General features: G+C 39.9%; 1 protein-coding gene across 14 annotated transcripts in view; it reads left to right on the forward strand.

Annotated features, from left to right (window-relative positions):
• The window catches only part of adgrl2a (adhesion G protein-coupled receptor L2a), a 106161-nt gene that overhangs the window by 40656 nt on the left and 43389 nt on the right, over positions 1 to 22116 (forward strand). For all 14 annotated transcript variants that reach the window (XM_086115028.1, XM_086115034.1, XM_086115035.1 and 11 more), the window contains 2 exons: positions 1531 to 1744; positions 11474 to 11583. In XM_086115028.1, coding sequence (XP_085971154.1) covers positions 1531 to 1744; positions 11474 to 11583 — 324 coding nt within the window. The remainder of the gene's footprint in view (positions 1 to 1530; positions 1745 to 11473; positions 11584 to 22116) is intronic.

Below are 22116 nucleotides of genomic sequence, written 5' to 3' on the forward strand. Positions count from 1 at the left end.
GGGTTATATCAAGTGACATTTATCTTCCTTTGTAAAAGACCACGGTAGCATTTTCGGGTGAGGGCCACAATTCAGCAGCTTAATCCCCTTCCCATTATAGTATAGCATTTAATCAGACAAAGATAATTGTATTTGCACTTAATTGAACAATCCGGAAAGTGGTGGATCCCACAAACGTAGACAAGGATAACATCTAGGTACAAACAAGGTTTATTAACAAAACTCAAGCCTGACAAAGTACCACTCTGGATGCTGGTAACAAAGAACCAGCAGAATGCCAAACAACCCAAAAGCACTTGCAAAAAGCAAGGAATGAGAAAACATAAATTGCTTGTCAACTAAACGGACAAGAGAATCCAAAACACGAGAATACAAAACCGAGACTCCACAGTCATGAAAAAAATACTTAGGAGAAACAATATGAACTACTTGACAAAACTATAAGGCAAAAATTGAGAGCGGCAAGACAATTTAATCACTTGGACAAATAGCCGTAAGCAAGGCTGGATAATCTGACAACCTGCTGTTGGCATGGCAGTCTTTAAAGGCAGTTGGTAACGAAGCATATGCCACCTACTGGAGACAAACAGAAACAAGAGCATGACAGATTGATGAAGTAGCCAATAGGGTAAAATAAACGGAGCCATTCCAAGCAGTTTTAGCAGTCCTAAAGTCAGTAGTTAAGGCAACTGCTGCCACAAAAAGTGTGTTGTAAACACAAGCGAATGAAAGTATGGATTGGCCTCATTTGTACAGGTGCCAATGAAATACAGCAAAATAAGGGCAAGTAATCCAGCCACAAAAACCTCAGTCGAGAGCCTCCAGCTCTCGAATATAGCTGGCACACTGGCATTTAAGGGACTGAAAAAGGTAACAGATGCTCCAAAATGGGATATTATGATTCAGTGCTGCTTGTGGTTTTGAATAGAGGAGCAGCTGGCAATTTGGTTAAGCTTTATATCAGTGAGCTGTAATACTTGACGACATGGCATGAGTAACTAAAAATGTTCTGTATTTGGGATCGCTTTCTTTTTTCACGTTCCTTTTCAGCTGGGCTTTTTATTGCTTAATATTGATTTGGATTTTTGTTAACTCCCCGCCCATACTCTTACAACTACCCTCATACTGTTGTGATACTCCTTCCTGCAAAGCAAATGAAATGCATTTGCATACAGTTTAATTGAGTTTTTAATTTTAATTTTTTTTTTCTTTGAAAATGCACGTTTTTTTTGTATTTCACTGAAACAAAGGACACCCGACAGCGTTCAGACACTGTGTTGGAAAAAAATAAATAAATAAAATTCTAAGGCTGTGCTGTTGTTCTCTTTGTATGTATTTGCTCATTGACCGTATTGGAGGAAGTCATATGACTTTTTAGCCTACACAGTCCATCAGAAAACAAGTAAATGGTTCAAAGATGTTTTCTTTGTTCACATCCATCTCTTCCATATTGTATGGTGTTTCTCAATGTCGGTCCGATCCCGCTCCACATTGATTCCCGCTGATAAAGCTCTCTTTCCACTCCCTCAGGGTTCAGTCGGGCTGCCCTGCCATTTGGCTTAGTACGGAGAGAGCTGTCTTGTGAGGGTTACCCCATTGATCTGCGCTGTCCAGGAAGTGATGTCATAACAATCGAAAGCGCCAACTACGGGCGAACAGATGACAAGATCTGCGACGCCGACCCTTTTCAGATGGAGAACATCAACTGCTATCTTCCAGAAGCATACAAGATCATGTCACAGAGGTAAACTTGCTCCTTACACTCTGTGTTAAATGTTTATGTGGAATCCCTCCCACAGCAATCCGCTCTGGATTGCTGTCAAATGTTTCTATTTTGTGTTTTGCCCCTTTTGGCTTCCCTTTTTTTTTTTTTTTTTTGAAACTCCCATCGCTTCTCTCGCCTTTGGAGGAAAATCTTTAACATGCTTGCCTGACGATTGATCGACCCCATCAAAAATAGATTAACTCAGTTTTGCTGTAGCGTGCGGGCAAAAATAAAACAGCCAGTCCATCCCAACAGCAAGAACATGCAAGGAAAATTTTACAAATTACAAGTTACATAATTACACAAATGCAGTTCTTCTTTTTCTTAATAGCCTTTGCACATTAAGCCCGTGTCCCACTGAGCGGGTAACAAGAAAAACTGTTTGCGGCCGTTAAAACTGTTTGCGAATGTCTGGCAAACGTCATTGCGAAGGCTGGTGAACTTGAATGAACCCTGACGAAAAATTAACTACGTTCGCAAACATTCCCAAAACTTCACCACTCAGTGGGATATGGACTTTTATATTGCGGGGGGGGGGTAAATTTTGCAGTCGCATATTAAACACCAGGAAAACAGTAAAACACAAACGCAATGAGCACACTCACACAAACGCTGCGGGCGGCCACAACTCTCACTCAATGTCATACACACCTTATTAGGCCCCGCCTCTTAAAGGCATATGCATTTACCAAAGCACTACAATATGTGAGGTTTTTTTTTTGTATTTTTTATGCTTGCCATTATTTTGTTTACAGTGTAGATAAAAGGTTTGCTTTAACAAATTTAAATTTGTTTAAAGCTACGGTAGGTGTGACGGATCTTTCTTTTCAAGATGCTCCACAGGTTCTCGATAGGGTTTCGATCAGGGGACGATGGTGGCCACATCTTTAAACGCCCTAGACAAATAGCAGCTAAAGCTTCAAAAACAATGTGGGATTGCGCATTGTCTTCCAAACAATTTATTTGACTTCAGAAGTGATGGTTATTCTTTGAAAGATAATGGTCAGTCAGAAAGTCCACCTATTTTGGAGAGAGCGTTGTGTAGCATGACAGTGTTGATGTGTTCTTAAAATGTTTGCATTCCTTTGGCAAGTTATTGGACGATTTCACATTTTCATCAGCAGAAAGGTCATTCTACATACCAGTACGACATGAGAACCGTGACTCGGTTTACAATGCGTGACAACCTCCTGAAGCAATTTCCTTTTAATTAGGCTCACCTATTGACTATTCGTCAAACATGTTTGAGATCGCTATCAATGATCTAAACAGAGAGGGGAAATAACATGCAAAAAGTTCCACAGACAAGCTAACACTTGATTATCTAACTGAAATCCTACAATAATAAATAATAGTTTGAAGCCCAGTTTAATTATTTCAATCCACTGCAGCTTTTATTGAGACCTAGTAATATTTTGTTCAACCCAATTAAGTTTGGAGAGGTTGTTGATTTGTTTCTAGCATGACTGTGTCCCGTCGCAGTAAGCATGACTGAATAAGTTATGCGTGAAAGAACTTGAAAGCCTTGAGCACAACCCAGGCAAAGATACACCAGAGAACGCCAACTATTCACTTCCTCTCAGTGTTTTGGCGAGGCTCTCCATATTGTGGATGTGCAAAGCAGATGACCGACTGTGGAAGACTTCACATACGTTCACATGCTCTTCCAGTCAGGTTCCTTTGCCATCGCAATAAATGTGAGCCCTCAAACATGAGAGCAGTTGTCACACTTGGATGCCATCAGAGGCAAAGCGCAATGGATAGAATGGCATATGAATGCCACTGAGAGGGACTGGATGGTAAAACAACATCAGCAACTTTGGTCAGCCGCTTTGGGAAATGAAAAAGACGCAAAACGCTGAAATAAAACCTCAGAGCCCTCATATGCAAGAGGCTTATTGTCAAGTCCTGTTTGATGAAGTCAAATAGCTGACTCACATTGTCAGTGTTGAAAGGGTATAGCCTGTCTGCTCTCTGCTTGTGGCCCTGCACATTACGCAAAGCTCAACCTCGCTCTGCACAAGAAAATAGCAAACACGCAAGCACAAATACTGCCCAGCAGGAGCTGCCTGTGAAACAAAAGTGGAACAGTATTTTCGGCCCGTACCTTTAAAAGACTGGATCAGGTCGCATGCACTTCTGAGAGTGCCAGAGGCCTTAGTAATGTTCAAGTTATTTTCAGTGTTTAAGTCCCACGGCACGATTGCCAAGTTTATTCTCTTTTGGGAAACTGCAGAAAGAACCTCAGAGAACTTCGTATCAAATCCCAGTACATTGCCCAAAAATCAATGGCACTAAATTCCATCAATATCACATTTCAGACATGACTTGAGCATTTGCAAGCTCTTGCAAGATATTTCATCAGGGAAGAGTCTTTGCTGTCATTCATTACATTCTTTTTTTTTTCTTAATCCAATGCATGGGATCTAAAAGCAGCGTTGGTGACAGCGATGCAGAAACGTAACCATTATTAAAACAGCCCAGTGAGATCCACAACTGAATTTTGATTTATTGGTTGGTTGACACATAACCTAAAATGTCAAGTGTAATGAACCAAGGGAATAACGACAGATTAGCAACAGATTGAAAATTGAATCCTTGCCGCAAGGTCGCAGTGTAGAATATTTTCAACCAACCAGCATTATGAAAAATATTCATCTTAACATATTAATTCAAGCAGGCGCAGAGGATTTGCACCCGTGTGGAAATCTGTGTTCATGTATCCCCGTTCCACTCTAAAATGTTTTGGGGAAGTGAGGAGAACTGGAATGAGGCTTGGTCATGTTTGATAAATCATTTCGCTGCTCATATTGGTCGGCATACTCCCTTCATGAGCGCAATGATTGAATGAAAATAGCCTTAGGACTGCTGTGGCTCAATTAGAACATTCACCTGCAAGCAATTAGTGAACTCAGGTGCCTGATAATCTCGACGCAACCCTCGCATATGCTGCGCGAGGGTACCATTTAAAATAATTAATATGGTATACGCAAAGCTGGGCCTTACTTTAAGTATTGTTATGATTAGTAATATTATTAAAATAGTGTGTATATTTACGGATTGACTAGTTGAAAGAAGTGTTGGTGTGAGCAGTTGACAATCCGTAACACCGCATGTCCATTATTGAAAATAAAATGATCTTAAAAAATAGAAAATTGGGGATGCACGCTCCATCTCACAATAGATTGCAAATTTAGCCTCATTTCCTTGAGCAGTAGTTGCTTTTCATTCCACAATAGTGAATGATCGGCGGCCCGGTGGTCGACTGGTTTTCACATCCGCCTCACAGTGCAGAGGTGCAGGGTTCGATTCCAGCTCTGGCCTTCCTGTGTAGAGTTTACATGTTCTCCCTGCACCTGCGTGGATTTTCTCGGGGTAATCCGGTTTTCTCACACATTCCAAAATTATGCGTGGCAGGTCAATGGAACCCTCTAAATTGTCTCTCAGTGTGATTGTGACATCTGTGTATGCCCTGTGATTGGCTGCCAACCAGTTCAGGGTGTACCTCGCCTACCACCCTAAGACAGCTGGGATAGACTCCAGCACACCCGCGACCCTTGTAAGGATAAACGGATTAGAAAATGGATGGATGAATAGTGAATGAGCCATTTTCATTCTTTGCATCAGTTAGTGAGCTTTTTGAACCGAGGAGAGCACATCTATACACTCCATTTGCAGTTTAAATGCATTATATATATATATATATATATATATATATATATTTGTGAATTCTCATACCCGACATAATGAGATTGAGATAAAACCTTTAACGTTTGAGCAACAATGCACAATGGTGTGTTTTCAATTACGTTTCGTATTCACTATGCACTGGGATGACATGAAGTGAACCATACCAGAGTTCGCTTGCATGCTACCCACACGGATTCACATGGTAGTTTTCACACTTCACCAGAGCAATCACACTGGAGTTTGTTTTAAAATGACCCAAGCCTGATGAGTGTGAACAGAGCCTAAAGACAGGTCTGAATTGAGTCCTACTGGTTCCTTTGAAATATCTCTCCATGCAACTCTTACAAGAGTCCCAGTACAAGGATGGCGGAATCTAATCACCTCTAATCAGATGATGAGAACACAATTAGGGCAAGACAAGTTCCCATAAGAAATGGGAAGATATCTTTAGCGTCTCATCACTAAATGGCTCTGCAGATACGTTTTAGAGATGTGTGGATTTGAAAGTTCTGCAGAGTATTAAAGGTTATACATCCTAAATAGGTTCTTGCCACACACGATATGGAAGGTGAATCTAGCAGAACTGATCTCTGTGAATAGTTTTACATTGATAGATTTTTTTTCTACTAATGAGCTTCACTGCAAGTATTCAATAGCAAGGGCATTGATCACTGCACTGTAACACGGCCCAGTCGCGCCATGCCAGCAGGTCATCATTTTTGCAAGGAGTGAATCATTCACATAACTGATCAATGCTGATAGCGCTCTAATGGACGAGGTGAAACTCACCAGTGTGGGGGAGACCAACACGCCCTGGACTGACATGAAAATCATTAATAGTTATCACGAAAAGGAACATACAATAATGAAGTATTTGTCTTTTAATTATACTGATATATTTAATGATAGGATACGTTTGTAAACAAACCTGCACACAGGCGGTACAAAAAAAAAAGTCTGGGAACCCAGCACAACAAATCCAAGGTGTAATCATCAATGTTTTATTTTTACTCTCGTCAATCAGTGTAAGTAAGTTGGGAAAGCCAAAATGATAGTGTTCACACTATTTTTATCAGTGCTTGCACGGCTCTCCAAGGAGCTCCATTTTTGCTGTCTGACAGTGGAGTGCCTTGTTTGTCTCCCGCGTATGCACGGCGAGAGTTTTATTTAAAGCATAGCAGCTAAACATTTCATAAAGATCCACATGCAGCTGGTCTGTTGCGGAGGGGCGCTCTAAAGTCCATGGGCCATGAAACTGCTTCTGCTTCTTTCGCAGGGATTCTTATGAGTTAAATTTCTAATGCCAATAAGAACACATCACTAATGTGCTCATTATTACTAAATCAAAAGATAAGCACATTACGGTTGTTCATGTTTCCGGAATATCAAGTCAAGCCTTTGTTGGAAGAAGGATGCTAATGGTTAAATTCAAATAGGCTGTTTCCTGCAACATTATTTGTCCACAGCTTTATATAAAAGTCTGACCATATACCATATCCTGCTTGCAATGAATTGTTTTTTTTTTTTTTTTTTTTTGCTACCATTCTGTGGTCCTACAGATGGTTTTATTTTTCAATGACCTGGCTGCGATCAACAGGACAGCCCCTTGAGAGAGAGATCTCTGCTTTGATAATTATGCCTTCAACCTCCTCAGCATTTCAGTTGAAATGAAGCGAGACAGGTCACTTTGAGTTGAAGAGACGGTAATTTGATTGAAATTCAAACAGCAAACACCAGGAAGTAGGCTGTGCCATTTTCTGTGTTTCATTTTCTGTGCTCACTTGAGCCACTCTCTCATATTGCTGCACTGCAATGTTTTTTATTCATCGCTGCTTACTTCGCGACTTCCAAATGGCCTCTTAGGATCTTATCGACTTTTGATGGATGGAAAATTGAGCAGAGGCAAAGAAACTCATCTGAGATTCACCGATTAAGGTGCATCTTATCCGTATCCAAAATTGCTGCATCACATGAGAAGCAGCAGATGAATCAAATGAACTGCTTTAAATTGTCCGATGAGAGTGACCATTTGGGTTTATTTTTTTAAACAAAGGAAAAGTTGTGCATTTAAGTCTACTTTTCGCACTTGACATTCAGCTTATATAAAAACAGGTCGAATGCTATGATGATGACTACACATCATTTTATGCGGTTATACAGAAAAAATAACATTTATTTGTTACACTGTTGCATGAAAGCAATCCTTCTTTTCAGTCGGAAAAAAAATACAAACTCAGAGCAAAATAAAATCCTTAATATCAATGTTTGTGTGAGGGCTGAGGGCCACACATTTCAAACACATGCCTTGTTACATTATTGCAAAAAAACACTTGGATGCATCAACAAACATTGCTAGGTTTAAAGCTTCCCTACGAGAAGCATGCACTCTATACCTATCACAACAGTGTGACCGACGTACAGTATGACCACTGTAGAAGCCATCGTAGGGCATGGCAAGTGCACGTGAAAGTGATTAATAGGTTTTCTTGCAGCTTTCCTCAGATATGCTTACATCAAGAATGAATTGACCGATGTTTACTCCAATTCAGCTCTGTTCAATTCAGTTTGTCATAGCTCCATTTTGAAAGGTCAACCCTGATTTATGTTTCAACCTGTGATGTCGCGCAAGCTTAACCTTTGGACTCATTTCACGTTAAGGTCAACCAACGTTCGTGGAATGGATGTGTTAATCTTCACCTGCATTGATATGTTTTTCTTCTGTTTACTTCTTGACATACCGTAGTTTGAAAATATTTATTTGATTACCGTATTTTCCGCACTCTAAGGCACTTCGAGGTATAAAGTGCATGAAATAGAATCTACAGAAGCTATGGTTGTGTTATGCATCCACTAGATGGAGTTACACTAAAGGCAATACAATACAATACAATACAATACAGCTTTATTTAAATAGAGCTTTCACAACCGCTGCAGCTCTCTCAAAGCGCCTTACAGAACATTTAAAGCACTACGTCCAAGATAACAGAATATTGATCCATATATAAGATGCATTGGATTATAAGGCGCACTCTCGGCTTTTGTGAAAATTGAATGCTTTTAGGTGCGCCTTATAGTGTGGAAAATACGGTATATCTGTTTTGTGGTACGGTAGTTGAGTGGCTAGCACATCCGCCTCGCAGTACAGAGGTGCAGGGTGTTTGTGCATGTTATTCACGTGCTTGCGTGGGTTTTCTCCGGGTAATCCGGTTTCCTCCCACATTCTAAAAACACATACAGCAGGTTAATAGAACACTCCAAATTGTCCCTAGATGTGATTGTACGTGTCGATGGTTGTTTGCCAATGTGTGCCCTGCGATTGGCTGGCAAACACTTTGGAGTGTGCCCCGCCTACTGCCTAAAGACAGCTGGGTTAGGCTCCAGCACAACTTGTGAGGATAAATGGATTGGATTTTACGTCAAGTGTATCACTCAGCTTTAAACTTGCCGAGACGCTGGACCAGAAATTGACGGAAAGTACACTCAGCAAAACCTTCAAGTTTGGATACACACCCTATCACATCATGTTTACTTGTGTTCACCCCGGTTTCATTACGTTTTATTGCGGCCCACTGGGTTTGTCATCCGCATAGTGACTGCCATGGCAAATGTTTTGACACTCATACATCTCACTGGGCATCCACGACAGTTACTACCTGTCATGTTTGCCCATTCCGTGCCCTTGCGTTGGATCACGACCAACCTTTTTAATCCACGGTGGCCTGAAACGGGGCTGCCGTGGTCACCGGGAGCAATGTGTAATTGTTGCCGAAACAATACTAAAAATTATACCAAGAAGTACATACATGTAGTAAACATCTACTACAAAATTATTCATTAAAAATAAATAACACCACTATTCATTATGTGGTTGTTAATTAGAAAATAACCTCAGACAATCAAAAGAGAGTCACAGAAATAATACTGTACATGTATTTAATTAGAGTGCACTTTGAGACCTGTGCCCTGGCAGGCTGAAATAGTGAACTTTTTAGGCTAAGAATTTCAATTACATGCGTGATCTCCAATGGAGGCCTAGAACTATGCATAGAAGTCATTAAGCCTTATTCAATCGGTCTCAGGAGAAGCCCAAGATTTCACAGATGAGACAAGCACAGTCCCTCACTCCCATAGATCCGGACGCCGGGCTCCAAAGATCCAAAATGAGGCCAATACATCAGAAAGCTATCAGCACATACGTCAACATTGTTTCACAAGAAATGGGAAGTGTTTTTTTGCCATTTTTTTGCCAGTCCCTCCTGCTTATATTCTCTTGTTTAATACAAATGCCTCTGGCTCGGCAAGGCTCATTATTGTCACCATTTTTATTTTTGGTTATCATTCTGTTTCATAAGCCTAATGTAAACTAGATATTCATTTTCCTGCTCCCATTGGAATGTGCCAGATAAACACCGTAATTCACATTGCTCCTGTGTGATATGCTTAGGCATGAGCAAAGCTGGCAGGGTCGTCAAATTGACCATATAATGTATATATAGCAAGTGCCAGTGCAGTCGTGGCATATTAAGCACTTTTTTTTTTTTTTAATAGATTGAGAATGAAATGAATTCATGAGACACGTTTGCTCATTTCCCAACAAAACAATAATAAAAGTTAGTGATATGATCTGGTATCCAAAAATGAAGTGAAAGTTGCACACATGCGCGGGCAGAGACTAAAGAAATATTGTACTACTATATCTTGTGATAAAATACATTAGCTCTAAGAATAACAATATGCCCATTAGAATTTTTCTGCCACAAATAAGTGCAGGAAGGTGTGGAAATGCAGTGAAACCAAATAATAATAATAATTAAAAAAACAAACAAAAAAAACAAAACATAACTTAATTTCTTGTCATAAATATATAATTCTTCATGCATCAATAAAATCAGACTTGCACCCTTAAGGTTGTAAACCTGTAAAAATACAGTTGCATCTGCTCTTTCCTCAGTGCCTTCACTGGAACCGACTTACTTCTGTTCCAATACACTTCCTAATATTATATTATCAACATTTGGACACAGAGCAGTAATGACTACTGCAGCTCAGTAAAATGGGGGGAAAACACAATACAAGGCAACCTATAATAGACTTTTTTATTGATGTGCAGGAGAAGATACAATTATGTCCCTGCTAAATCAGCAGAGCAGAATTATTGATCGAGAATGTTCACTTTGTCAATAGAATTTTGCATCCCCTCAGTACCAAATATGACTTCCTGGGGTTATTGAGGCAATTATCGTCATATCACCCTCTTACAAAAAAGGTAGAAATGTGTATACCAACGTACATATGCCCCAAAAATTACACTCATTGCTCGTGTAGTGGTTTACATTGCTTCACCTTTTTTTTTTTTCCAGCTAGTGTGCAATCTTGCTCCCTACGCATTGTCAATCACCATGTTATTGACTGGAACCAGTCTGACGTATGGTTTTATTCCTAAGAGGGGCCTTATTTTATTTCATTTTTTTTGGGGGGGGGGGTATTTTTCCCTGATCCCTTCATAAAAGTCTCTCTCTCTCTGTCTCTCTCTCTGTCTGTCGCTCCTTCCGGCTTGAGGCCAGTAGACGCCAGTGTCATGTGATGGCCCGGCTAACTTTGCTCTTGAGCCAACTCGCAGTTCTTTAACTACTGAACTTGAATTACATAAAGAAATGAAAAATAAATTTCAAGTGAATATAAAAATAATGAGTTGCTTTTTCGAGTACCAATATTGAAGTACTTTTAAAATCAGAACATTCCTTTTGATAATTAAATAACCAAATGTAAGATAGTTTAAGGCATTCACCCAAGTAATATTCTACAAAGTTGACTTCTACCCAAGTTCTATTCTGTTAAGATCCTTTTTTTTTTTTTTACTCACGTAGCACTTGCAAATACTTTATACCAGAATGCCAACGAATAAGCCCTTTGCTGGTAGTGTGATATTTCTACAGAATTGACGTTTCAATGCTTATTGTCGTTTGAGATGTACGTACTTGCTGCTTAATTCTTCATATGCTGTATTTGTCTTCACAGATGCAACAATCGGACGCAGTGTATCGTGATCACGGGTTCAGACGTCTTCCCAGACCCCTGTCCGGGGACATACAAGTATCTGGAGGTCCAGTATGAGTGTGTGCCCTACAGTAAGTATGATCCCACTCTCACCCCACGTTCATGAATTGAAAAGTCACCCTCCATCCCAGCACTACGCCGGCGCTCTTGTCCTGATTTTCTTTCTCAGCTTCATGACACATCACCGTCCCATTTCTTGCTCTCACCTTGTCCGTATCGTCCGCTGTCTTTGTCGGCCTTTCAGCGCCCTTTTCCTCTGGCTCTTCTTCCACCTGTGTCATGCCATGAACTTCTCATGATATATGACCCGTAAGACATTTTGGATCTCCTCTGTACTCGCTTGTATTATTGATGTGCTCACCGTGTTTTCAGCAGTCCGACGAGCCGGGTTATGAGTTAGCAGAACAGAGGGGAAGGTGGAAGAAGTCATGCTGACTCTCCATAATGGCAAGAGAGTGTTTCATTACTCTAGCGTGAAGAAGTCTGTCAGGCAAAAGCACAGCTCACCTTGATGGCTTAATATTCGTCAATAAAACAGGTGTGGAGGCATGCTAACAGATGTTTCATTATGTAAGAGACCAGAACGGCTGTACTCATAAGTCAGCAAGATAATCTTTTCGATGAGGAGGTATCGTCAGCATTTTTTTTCCTCTCTAGTTGTAAAATATTCATTGCCATTCAGATCCCAAACAAAATTCAGATTGCCCTTTGCATTAAAAATCCCCTTTTGTCCTTTGAGCTGCCATGTTCATTTGCAGTTTGTGAGGAGTATTCCCCCAAGTAACCTTTACAACCTGATTAACGACGGAAATTTACATGAATTGCCAGACAAGCTAATCAGGTGGAACCGGAATAATTTGAGGGGAAATGATGAGAAGATGATATTTGGTGACTCTTCATTCTTCCTATCATTCGCATTTTGTAATGCAAATATCTCTTTATCCTACAAGGCGAGCATTGTTCATGTTTTATTAGTATACCTGTCAAATATGCCCATTAGTGTGGATTCAGGTTGCACCGGTGAACATCATTAGTCGGAGTACGCCTTGACAACTTAAAGGTCAACCTCTCCAAGGCTTGAAAGGCTTATTGTTAAAAAGAGTAAGCAATAACGAGTATTGTGTTTTAGCTGTTCATCTGTTCAACATCTAAACATGTACGGCATTCCTCACTTGCCTCATTATCACATATTGATCATATACTGTACCGTGCCACCTTCTGCTGACACAAAGGGATTTGCCATACAGCACACTCTCCTCCGCACGCTATTTCCTTAAATCTCTTTCTTACTTACTAAGTGGACAAAGACACCCTTCTAAATAACCAAGGCCGAGATATGTCGTGACAAAGTTGAAACCAAAGAGGAAGCGTTTCATTCTCAGCAGTTGCAGTCTGTGCATGTCTGTAGCGCCATGTGTTTGCCTCTCAAAGGTCCATGCCCAACCAGAATAGGAGCAAGAACACAGAATGTGTCCTATCGCAACTGTCCCGGTAAGTGTTTAATGTGCTCCCAGTGTGACCACCCCCAACCTATCCGCACACGCCCGGCTTTTCCCACTCGAGTCGACTCGTGTTTTGTAAAATGTAACTTGTTTTGTTGCTCTCCTCAAACCAATCCTCTGTTTCCCAAGTGCGCGCGCACACACACACACACACACACACACAAAAGCACTACTTCACTTGAAGAAGAAATGACAATGTTTTTTTTCCCCACATTTCTCTCTCATCATTGTGAGACACCAGCTCTGAGGGGTTTTTTTTGTTTGTTTGTTTTTTTTTGGTGCTTGTCGATCTGATTGGCCCTTAATGGACCGACCATGTCTTACGCTTTTCCCAATCAGTAAATGACTAATCTTCTGAAATTTTTTTGGACATTGGAGAGAAACTACGAAGATCGAACAAAGTCCGTTCTGGGACACTGGTATTCCTCCAATTTGTTCAGATAAATGGATTAAACAAGTTTAGTTTGATGCCGTATTAACATAGTCATTGACTTTAGAGGAACCATAACTTTTTTTTTTTTTTTTTTTAGAACTCTCATACAAGTTTAAAAATACAGTCATCTCTCGTTTATCAGGGTTAATGGGGACCGAAACCACCCGCGATAGACGAAAATCCGCGAAGTAGCGAACCCCCCCGTATAGATATATGTACATGTGTTTGAGTATAAATAATATATATAAGGCCAAATTTAATGGTATACATGCATGTTTGTAGTAATTAACATTACTTCATGCTATATACTAATATATTTAAACATGTATAAGTTAGTTTAGTGTATAAATAACGAAATACAGTAAACACATACATGTAGTACTGTATATGTTGCTCTATGTGACACGCTGTTGTTTTGCTGACTTTCACTGCCTCTCGGGGACCTTTTGTGAACTTTTTGCGGCATTTTCGCTATTTTTTATTTTTATTTTTTCAATGAATATGTTTGAAAAAATCCGCGATGCACCGAGGCCGCGATAAACGGCGAGGGATCACTGTATCGGCGTTAATATTAAGATATCAAAATACTTTTAACTGTAGCGAGAAAGAGAATTTATTCTAACACATCCCAGTTTTTATATTCATCATTAAAGTTGCACATTTTATTTTGGATAACCTCTTGTAGAAAAACAGCAATAACACACTGTCAGTTGAATTGTGTTTAATTTGAGAAATTCCACTGCCTTTTTGTTGCAGTGATTTTTTTTTTTTTTTTTTTTGTCAGATTAGACAAAGACAAGTATGATTTGCTGCATTTAGATCCGAGACCAAGTAAAAGATCCTACGACGTTGGCGTAGAAGGGATCTAGTAGCATACAGTTCTCTGCTGTTTGCAGACAAAGCAGAGCACATGCCAAATATCGAGATTTGTGATTAAAACATTACAGTGGCTCAGAGGCTTAGGGTTCCCTGGATTTGCTGGGATACAAGACTTGAGAAGTTGATTTACAAGACAACATATTAAATCCCCATTAAGCTGATCAACAACGGGCCTGCAGACAGTGCCCTCATTTCTGCTCTAGAACCAACAGTCCCTCAAAAGCTTTCGCCGATGAAATGCTGGTCTGCACAAATGTTGGAAAGGATTGTTTTTGGTGTGGCCAACTGAAGCGAATTGAAAATTTGCATGATCACACAAGCAATTTGGGGATTTTTCTCAAATTTGCAAGTGGCCTTTGCAGCATGTTTCCACCATTTCATCTTTGGCTTTATGATTTCGTTTTTTTTTTTTTTTTTTCATGGCGTGCCCTCATCAGCAACATTATCCTCCAGCCAAGGAAGCGCTTGCCTCCGTACATTTTTACTTCACCTGGCACTGAGTCACCCTCTCATTTGGCTCTAGTACTTGCTTGAGTCAGACAAAATGAAAGCAGAGATAAATCGTTCATAGAACTGAACTCGGCATGCAATTTTCAAATGGCAAGCGTGGCACTGCTATCGACTTTTATGACGTTCAGTGCTTATAACACTGTTTTGTATCACTTGTTAAAGACCTAAATACCACATATTTTATTGAGAGTTATTAGCCAAATGATATAGATGTATTTTTTAAAATTCTAATACAGCTATTCTTTGTAATTATAGCTCATTTTAATTCATACTTGAGGAAAGTTATTTTTACGATCATGTGACTGTATTCTTAAGTTGATATATGGAGAAATAACTCTCTTGCTATTTCAGTGGCTAGTGGAAACAGTTTAGGACTGAAGGCTCGGTGTGGGAGGGGAGTGCCTCGTCTTTCACTGTTGCTTCAGTAAAAGTAACTGACTGTCTTCCCTTCCCCTGTCCAATCCGCAGGAAATCTCCATGGCAACCAGATCCCCCCTTTCCATCCGCTGATTTCTGATTACACTGATTTGTCATTTCCTCAATATAGTTCAGACTAACCCTATAAGCTCTCCTGTCATGTATCTGCTGTATTTCGCTTTTCAGATTTTTCTGTCTTCTTTGAACCTGATTTGAAGTGGCTGAAGAGGCCTCTTTCACTTCAACCGCTGTTATTTGGCTGGCTTCGCTTTTCCCACATCGTAGTATGTGTTTTAGGTTATGAACCACTGTTTTCTCCTGAATAATGAGAGATCCCGGCTAACTGATTTTGTACGAACACAAATACTAAGGCCTTTCTCTCCAAGTCAAAATATGAAGTGGTAGGTGAGCCACATATCTCATCTTCCAAAATAAACTTCAACGATTCTTTTGTCAAAGTATGAGCATATGATGCAATTGTAGATTTTTGAGAATGCCTCCCGTTTCATATTTTGACACAAAGAGGTTTTGTATCTCGATGTGTTGATAAGAGACTTTGGATTTCTTAAAGTCTACGTCAGACTACATATGCAGTGATCCGAAATGCAACTGCTTTTACGCTGAAATAATGCCGCAATGTCATACAAAAGAAAAAAGTATTGACAGACTGCCCCATGCTTATAGTAGTTATATTTTATAAACAAGCAATGCAGTCACAATGTTGCACTTGACATTGAAATAATCATTGTAAGTTTTTTTTTTTTTTTTATTTAAATCAAATGTCGCCATTTTCATCCCAGTTTTTGCTCGATCAAAGAGATTGATATTTGGGATGAATCAGATAATTAATTGACCGGTCTGCTCTACTTATGGATGTATTTATTTATTTTTGTGGAACAGATTGTTCATTACTTTTGTCTTAAAGCAAACGAGGCAAACTGGAATGCACTTGATGGATGAACTAGTTTGCATTCGACTATCATGATGCCAGCTGACACCATTTCCACATTCACGATAGCTCCTCCTGGCAGATTAATTGATGGTTACTTTCTTGCATGATTGATCAATGAAAAAAGTCAAATGTCCATCCCAAGTTGACGTGACATCCTATCACTGTTTGTCAAAACTAAACCATCTGAATAGTACAGCAAAAATAATTGTTTGCAGTCTGACCTAGACTTTCACCTGATTTTTTTAGGATATATATTGTAAATGAATACTTACGATCCATGTTAATATCCAATTTGATATTTGATTCTTATTGATACAGTTAAAAGGCAATATCAGCACATCGTTATTGTAGAGCGTGCACACAAAATGAACACACACGTGATAATGTCTTCAAAATGTATTGAACATATCTAGATTTCATTTTTAATATTCCTTCTCTGGAATCTCCTGGGGTAACACACACACACACACACACACGTGAAATTGTCAAGTTAAAAATGCAAAATGCATGGATTAACATGGATGGCAAATACAAATGATAATTTTGTAATTGATTGATTATGCCTTCCAGGAATTTCCACCGACCTGCTTCCTGAGTGAGCTATTTTCCCTGGCATTTAGCGCAGCATTGAAATGGCACCAATTTACAATTTTCTTTAAGATGGAGCTGTCAGTCTATATTTGTGTTCATTTGTGGTACCTGTATTTTTTCCGAACACTGATGGGTGGAGTGATTTTCTTTTCATAGTGTCTGCAGTCAGGTCGTGAATTCTAACACAATTAGGCTTGTTAATTGCAATTTAAAGGAGAAATTCACAGTTTTAAAAAACAAACAAACACAATGTGTCATAATTGTTAAACCGGTGATTATGGCTTGACCTTTGTAGTCATAATAGTAGTAGTAGCAGCCTCACATAAGCCCAGCATTTTATTTGTAAAGTGTAACTGTAAAAGAAAATATTATAATTTTGAACTTTTACTTTTTTGGGATGCCGCAGGGGTCTGGCTGTGATGTAGGTGCCAGTAACTGCGTGACAAATGATTGACACCTCAAAAATCACTCCTTCCCTCTCAGATTACCGGTAGTTGTGTTTTCCTCTGGTGCGATGGTTTCTTGTATATGAACACAGAGGCACAAGATTCGACTAGAGATGGCTGATATTTTTCCACAGATTATATGTAGCATGTAGTGAAGTCTGTGAAGAAATAATGGCTGTTTTCACAAATATGACCAACAAATGTGTTTGTGTTTTAATTACAACCACTCTTTTTAATAGTTAGTTGATCCAACTGTTAAATACAATATTTGACTTATTTTCAGTTCAGACATGATTATTGAAATTTAACATGCTTAACTACTATCAAGATATGAGCATGAAAAACTGCGCGATTCAACATTAATCCACCCAACACTGTTCTTTTTTTTTATATTTATGAATTATGTACAGTGCTTGATGTACATCTTCACCTTCTACAGGACCATGGCATTGGATTTTTCAAACGTTGCTGTTTTCTCTAATTAGGTCAACCTATCCTTATCCATATGTCAGCTGTGTCTCCATGTGTAACCGAAACGATGGAAGTTAATACATATTAATCTCTCCCCCCCCGCCCCCCCCATCCTTTTCATTCTCTCTTCCAATGCTTAAAATAGAAGTGGAGCAAAAAGGTAAATGACAGACACGATCCAAACCAGAGCTACTTTTGTTTTGTGGCGTTGAGTTGTAAACTTTTTGTGGTGGTACCTCCGATCAACTTGTGGACTACAGTGCAACCTCTAAATTTGAATCGCCTTGAATTTCATCAATTTAGCTAAAACCATCAGGAAACGCAAAGTCACAAAAACATAGATTTTTGAGACACCTTTAGGTTAGGCCTCCTGTCATTGAATGCCAAAAGGTTTTGTGAGTTTTCAACATGGATTTGTCTGTTGATACCACAACAGCAGTATCTCAGTGATGGTAAATAAGAGGCAAAGGTGAGTCACATGTCTGTCACAACTGATCAACTGAATTTGGCTGAAGTAAATAGCAATTACTTGACAATAATTTGACAAAAAATAAGGCATTACACTGAAATATTTTCTGTTGACTTTTTGAGACACCACACCCTTTTTGACATATTAGGCATGGATTCGGTCGGTTGTTTACACATTTCAGTCAGGGCTGCTTGCTGCAAAATTCAAGGAAATGCATCCTCCCGTTTTCCCGTTTGTCGCTGTGTTAATCATGTGTCATGAAAGGATGCGCAGAATTTACATGTCCACCTCTCCCTTGTATGACAAATGCTACTTAAACTAGACATAAAAATCATACAGATGCATGTTTAAATGCCACATTATTTGATATAAAAAAACACGAGTATAAGATGAATCATGTCGAATGTTTCCCACCATTGTCACTATGACCTGTACCACTCACTTGGGGAAAAAAAAGAGTATTTTAGAGAGGGAAGTAAATAAACAACTGAAGTAATGTTTTCGCAGAAATGTACACACCCTCTTATGACTGTGGATGCGGCTGTAAATGAACCAGTCAGATTTAAAATCGTGTTAAATGCGCACATCCGTCACCATTTAAAGTCCCTCTGGTTGACCTCTAATGAAGTTCAGCCATTAGATTCTTTCTGACATTTGTGTAGTCGCGGCTTACAGCACAACACATTAACAAAACCCACAAAGAACTTCCACAGCATCACAAGTATCTTACTGTTGTGGTATCAGTCAGGAGAAAGGTACACAAGAATTTCCCAGTCAATAGAGTCATCAAGTCGCGCAAACAGGGATATGACCAAGAACTGGACCTCCTTCCAAAATGGATGAAAAGATGAGAGTAAAACTGGTCAGGGAAGCTGCCAAGAGGCTGACAGCAACCCACTGTGTGATACATGTGGCAGCAATCTCCCGTCTTCTTCAAACAGTTTGTCTGGGTTATGGGGTAGGGTGGCAAGATGGAAGCCTGCCTACGTTTTGCTAAAACTTGAACTCTCCAAAACGCAGGTGGGAACATGTGTCTGATGTGGTCCGATGAAACCGATTTAGAACATTTTGGACTTTTTGGCCAGATTCCCAAAAGGTGTTTCTGGTGCAAACACATCACTGCTCATCACCAAAAGAACAACATAACTTGTTGTTGCAGCATCATGCTTTGAGTCTTTTTCTGTAGCTGTCACTGGGGCCTTAGTCAAAGTGGATGGAATGATGAAAAGTTCCAAATTCCAATCAGTGAAAGACCAAATAATTCAGGCTTCTCCAAGAAAGCAAAAACATGCCAGGAAAAGCCTACTAGGACAGATGAACTCATTTTCTGAACCCGGCTTGCTCATGGCACTTTAAATTGTGTCAGGGTGGGTGCTAACTCCCATTTATCATGAGTTTGAATGTGATGGGTTTATTATGAACACATCCACATTTCGCAGTTACACGAGAGTGTGCACACTGCACACTGCACACGAGTGGAAATTTCTTTCTTTTGGGTATTTTTAGTAGACAGGCCCAGTGAGACAGGAGCGTTTCCGCCACTGTGGAAGTGAACAGAGCCAACTTACCCTCCGGCCAATGGAAATGGCTCCTCTCATTCACTTTAAATTCAGCGCAGGAGAGGTGCACGGTCTCCAGTATGTGGTGGATGCAGGAAATCAAAGAGTGCAAAATATGTTTAGAAAGAAGTGTAATAAGATCTCCACTTGCGGATGATATTAAGTTAGTCGCTGTGTAGTGGGCACTTGGTGACCGTCTTCCACCCCCTCATGCGTCCATGTGTGCCAGCATATTTTCTTTGGATCGAGCCACCTTTTCTTGTGGAGATATTTAGAGGCGTAACCAGCATAAAAACCAGGCGGCTCTCACTGTGTGAAAGAGAAGACAAGCTCGTTGAAAGAGAAGAGGTAGAAAAAAGAACCTTTGAAATAACACCGGCAGAAACAATACAACCATTTAAAAAGCCCTGAAGATAAAATAAAGCCATGAGTGTAGTAGTCATATACATCAAATGGGTCGACAGAGGAAAACAGCACCCCATGATGGCAGAAAAAAAATGAGAGCAATAAAGACAGCCACAGAGCCAAGAGTCCAAACTCAAGCTTAAACAAATATGGGATGAAGTTTATATATTATTATCAAATTGTAATGTATTCATGAAAACAAAAAAAACCAAAACAAAACAAAGAACTAAAACAATGACATTTCCATGTCGTCATAAATTCACAAACAAAATGCAACCCTTCAAGTCGTACAAGTACTGTAGCTGATTTAGCGATCATTTCACAAAGCTTTCATGAATAAACATCACATTAAAAAAAATGCATCATGGTGCAACAATGAAATGGCTAATGCTTCACAAGGCACAATATTGTAAACTTGTCCGTCATCACTCACTTCGTCAGTGGCGCACACATGCAAAGGAAATGTACAATATGGTGCCCGCGCGACTGAGCCTGACACTCTGCTTTCAGTCAGTCACAGTGACATAACTGTCCTCGCACCGGCTGCAGTACGTTAAATGGCACACTCGAATCAAGTAAACATCAGAGTAATGATGACTGAGTCACCTATAGAGATGAACATATTTCCATGAACAACGAATGACGCTGGGGCCTTATCTGCACATGCTGACGCAACTAAAAGACATGGCGATGCATGGAGAATGACACTTGTGCACCCACGGCCTCACATACACAATAAATGGAATGGATGAATTGGCTGCTCACTGAGCGATACAACTACCGTTAGAACATTTGATATTGCCTGATCTTCGAAAATGAGAAACAGACCAAAGGCCATAAATAGGACAGTGGCGGACCGGATGCAGCCCTAGGGACCGCTTCTTTGTTACCCCTGTACCCTTATAAAGGAAACTAGGGGAGTAAACACACGTACACACGCACTCTCACACTCACGCAATACCCATTAAAAGAACACAGTTGAAAGATATTTGAGCAAACGCCAAATGATAAAAGGGGTGTTTACACGGCACACATTTGCATCGGTGCCGCACCGATGTATTTTGTTGTGATATACAGTATCTTACACCGGTGTAAATTTTGCGGAGCGTTCTCACATATAAAGCTGCTTACTAAAGAGAAGCGTGTTAACCCCGGTGCAGCCCCACTTGTGTTCACACGGCAGTTTCTGTGGCCGTGCGATACAATAATAAAAATAAAACATGCGCATGCGTAAAGTGTACTTCCTTTTCCCCGCCTTGTTTGTGACATATCGAAAAAAAACATGGTTTATACTTCTCCAGACAAATCAACATTGTGGTCTATCAGACACTGTAAAAGGATGAGAGAGAGAAAGGAAAGATGGCGGAAGAACAACAGAGCATGAAAGCAACACTTTCTACAATTCATTCGGCAACAAATCGACGACATCGTGTCGTACATGGATGCAATACTTGTATGTAATCAACTCTTCTCACGCGAAGCGAATCTACCACTGTAGCGTTCACACGTCCCATTTGATATCGGTGCTGCCCCGCAAACTAGCATTTACTTCAGAATAAATTTTTAAATCACCTCCTGAGCAGGGTTTAATTTGCTCGGGTTTAAGCTCTTTTCATGGGCTACACTGGTATAACTTTGTACGTGTGAACGCTCTATGGGGCAGCCCCGTGCTACACCGGAGTAGAAGTTGCCGTGTGAACACCCTTATTGTGTGAATAAACCAAGGATTTAAAGTGTGGTGTTTCATTTACAGTAAAGAAAAAAACAAAACAAAAAGATAACCCCATATTGATCCCCAAAGAGGAGGTTCACGCCCCAAGTCTTCAAAGTTGTGTAGCCGATCGAGATGTAAATTCTGAAAATCAAGCTGAACTGTCGATCACTTTTGATGTCAAACCCAAATATTTTCAGTCGGCAGCATGAGTTAATTAATTGGAATTACGGTTACAGCAATGTAAGATATCAGTGTA

The sequence above is a fragment of the Hippocampus guttulatus genome, chromosome 7 (genome assembly GCF_054856545.1).
Source record: "Hippocampus guttulatus isolate MCC_2025c chromosome 7, RoL_Hgut_1.0, whole genome shotgun sequence".
Classification (NCBI taxonomy): Eukaryota; Metazoa; Chordata; class Actinopteri; order Syngnathiformes; family Syngnathidae; genus Hippocampus; species Hippocampus guttulatus.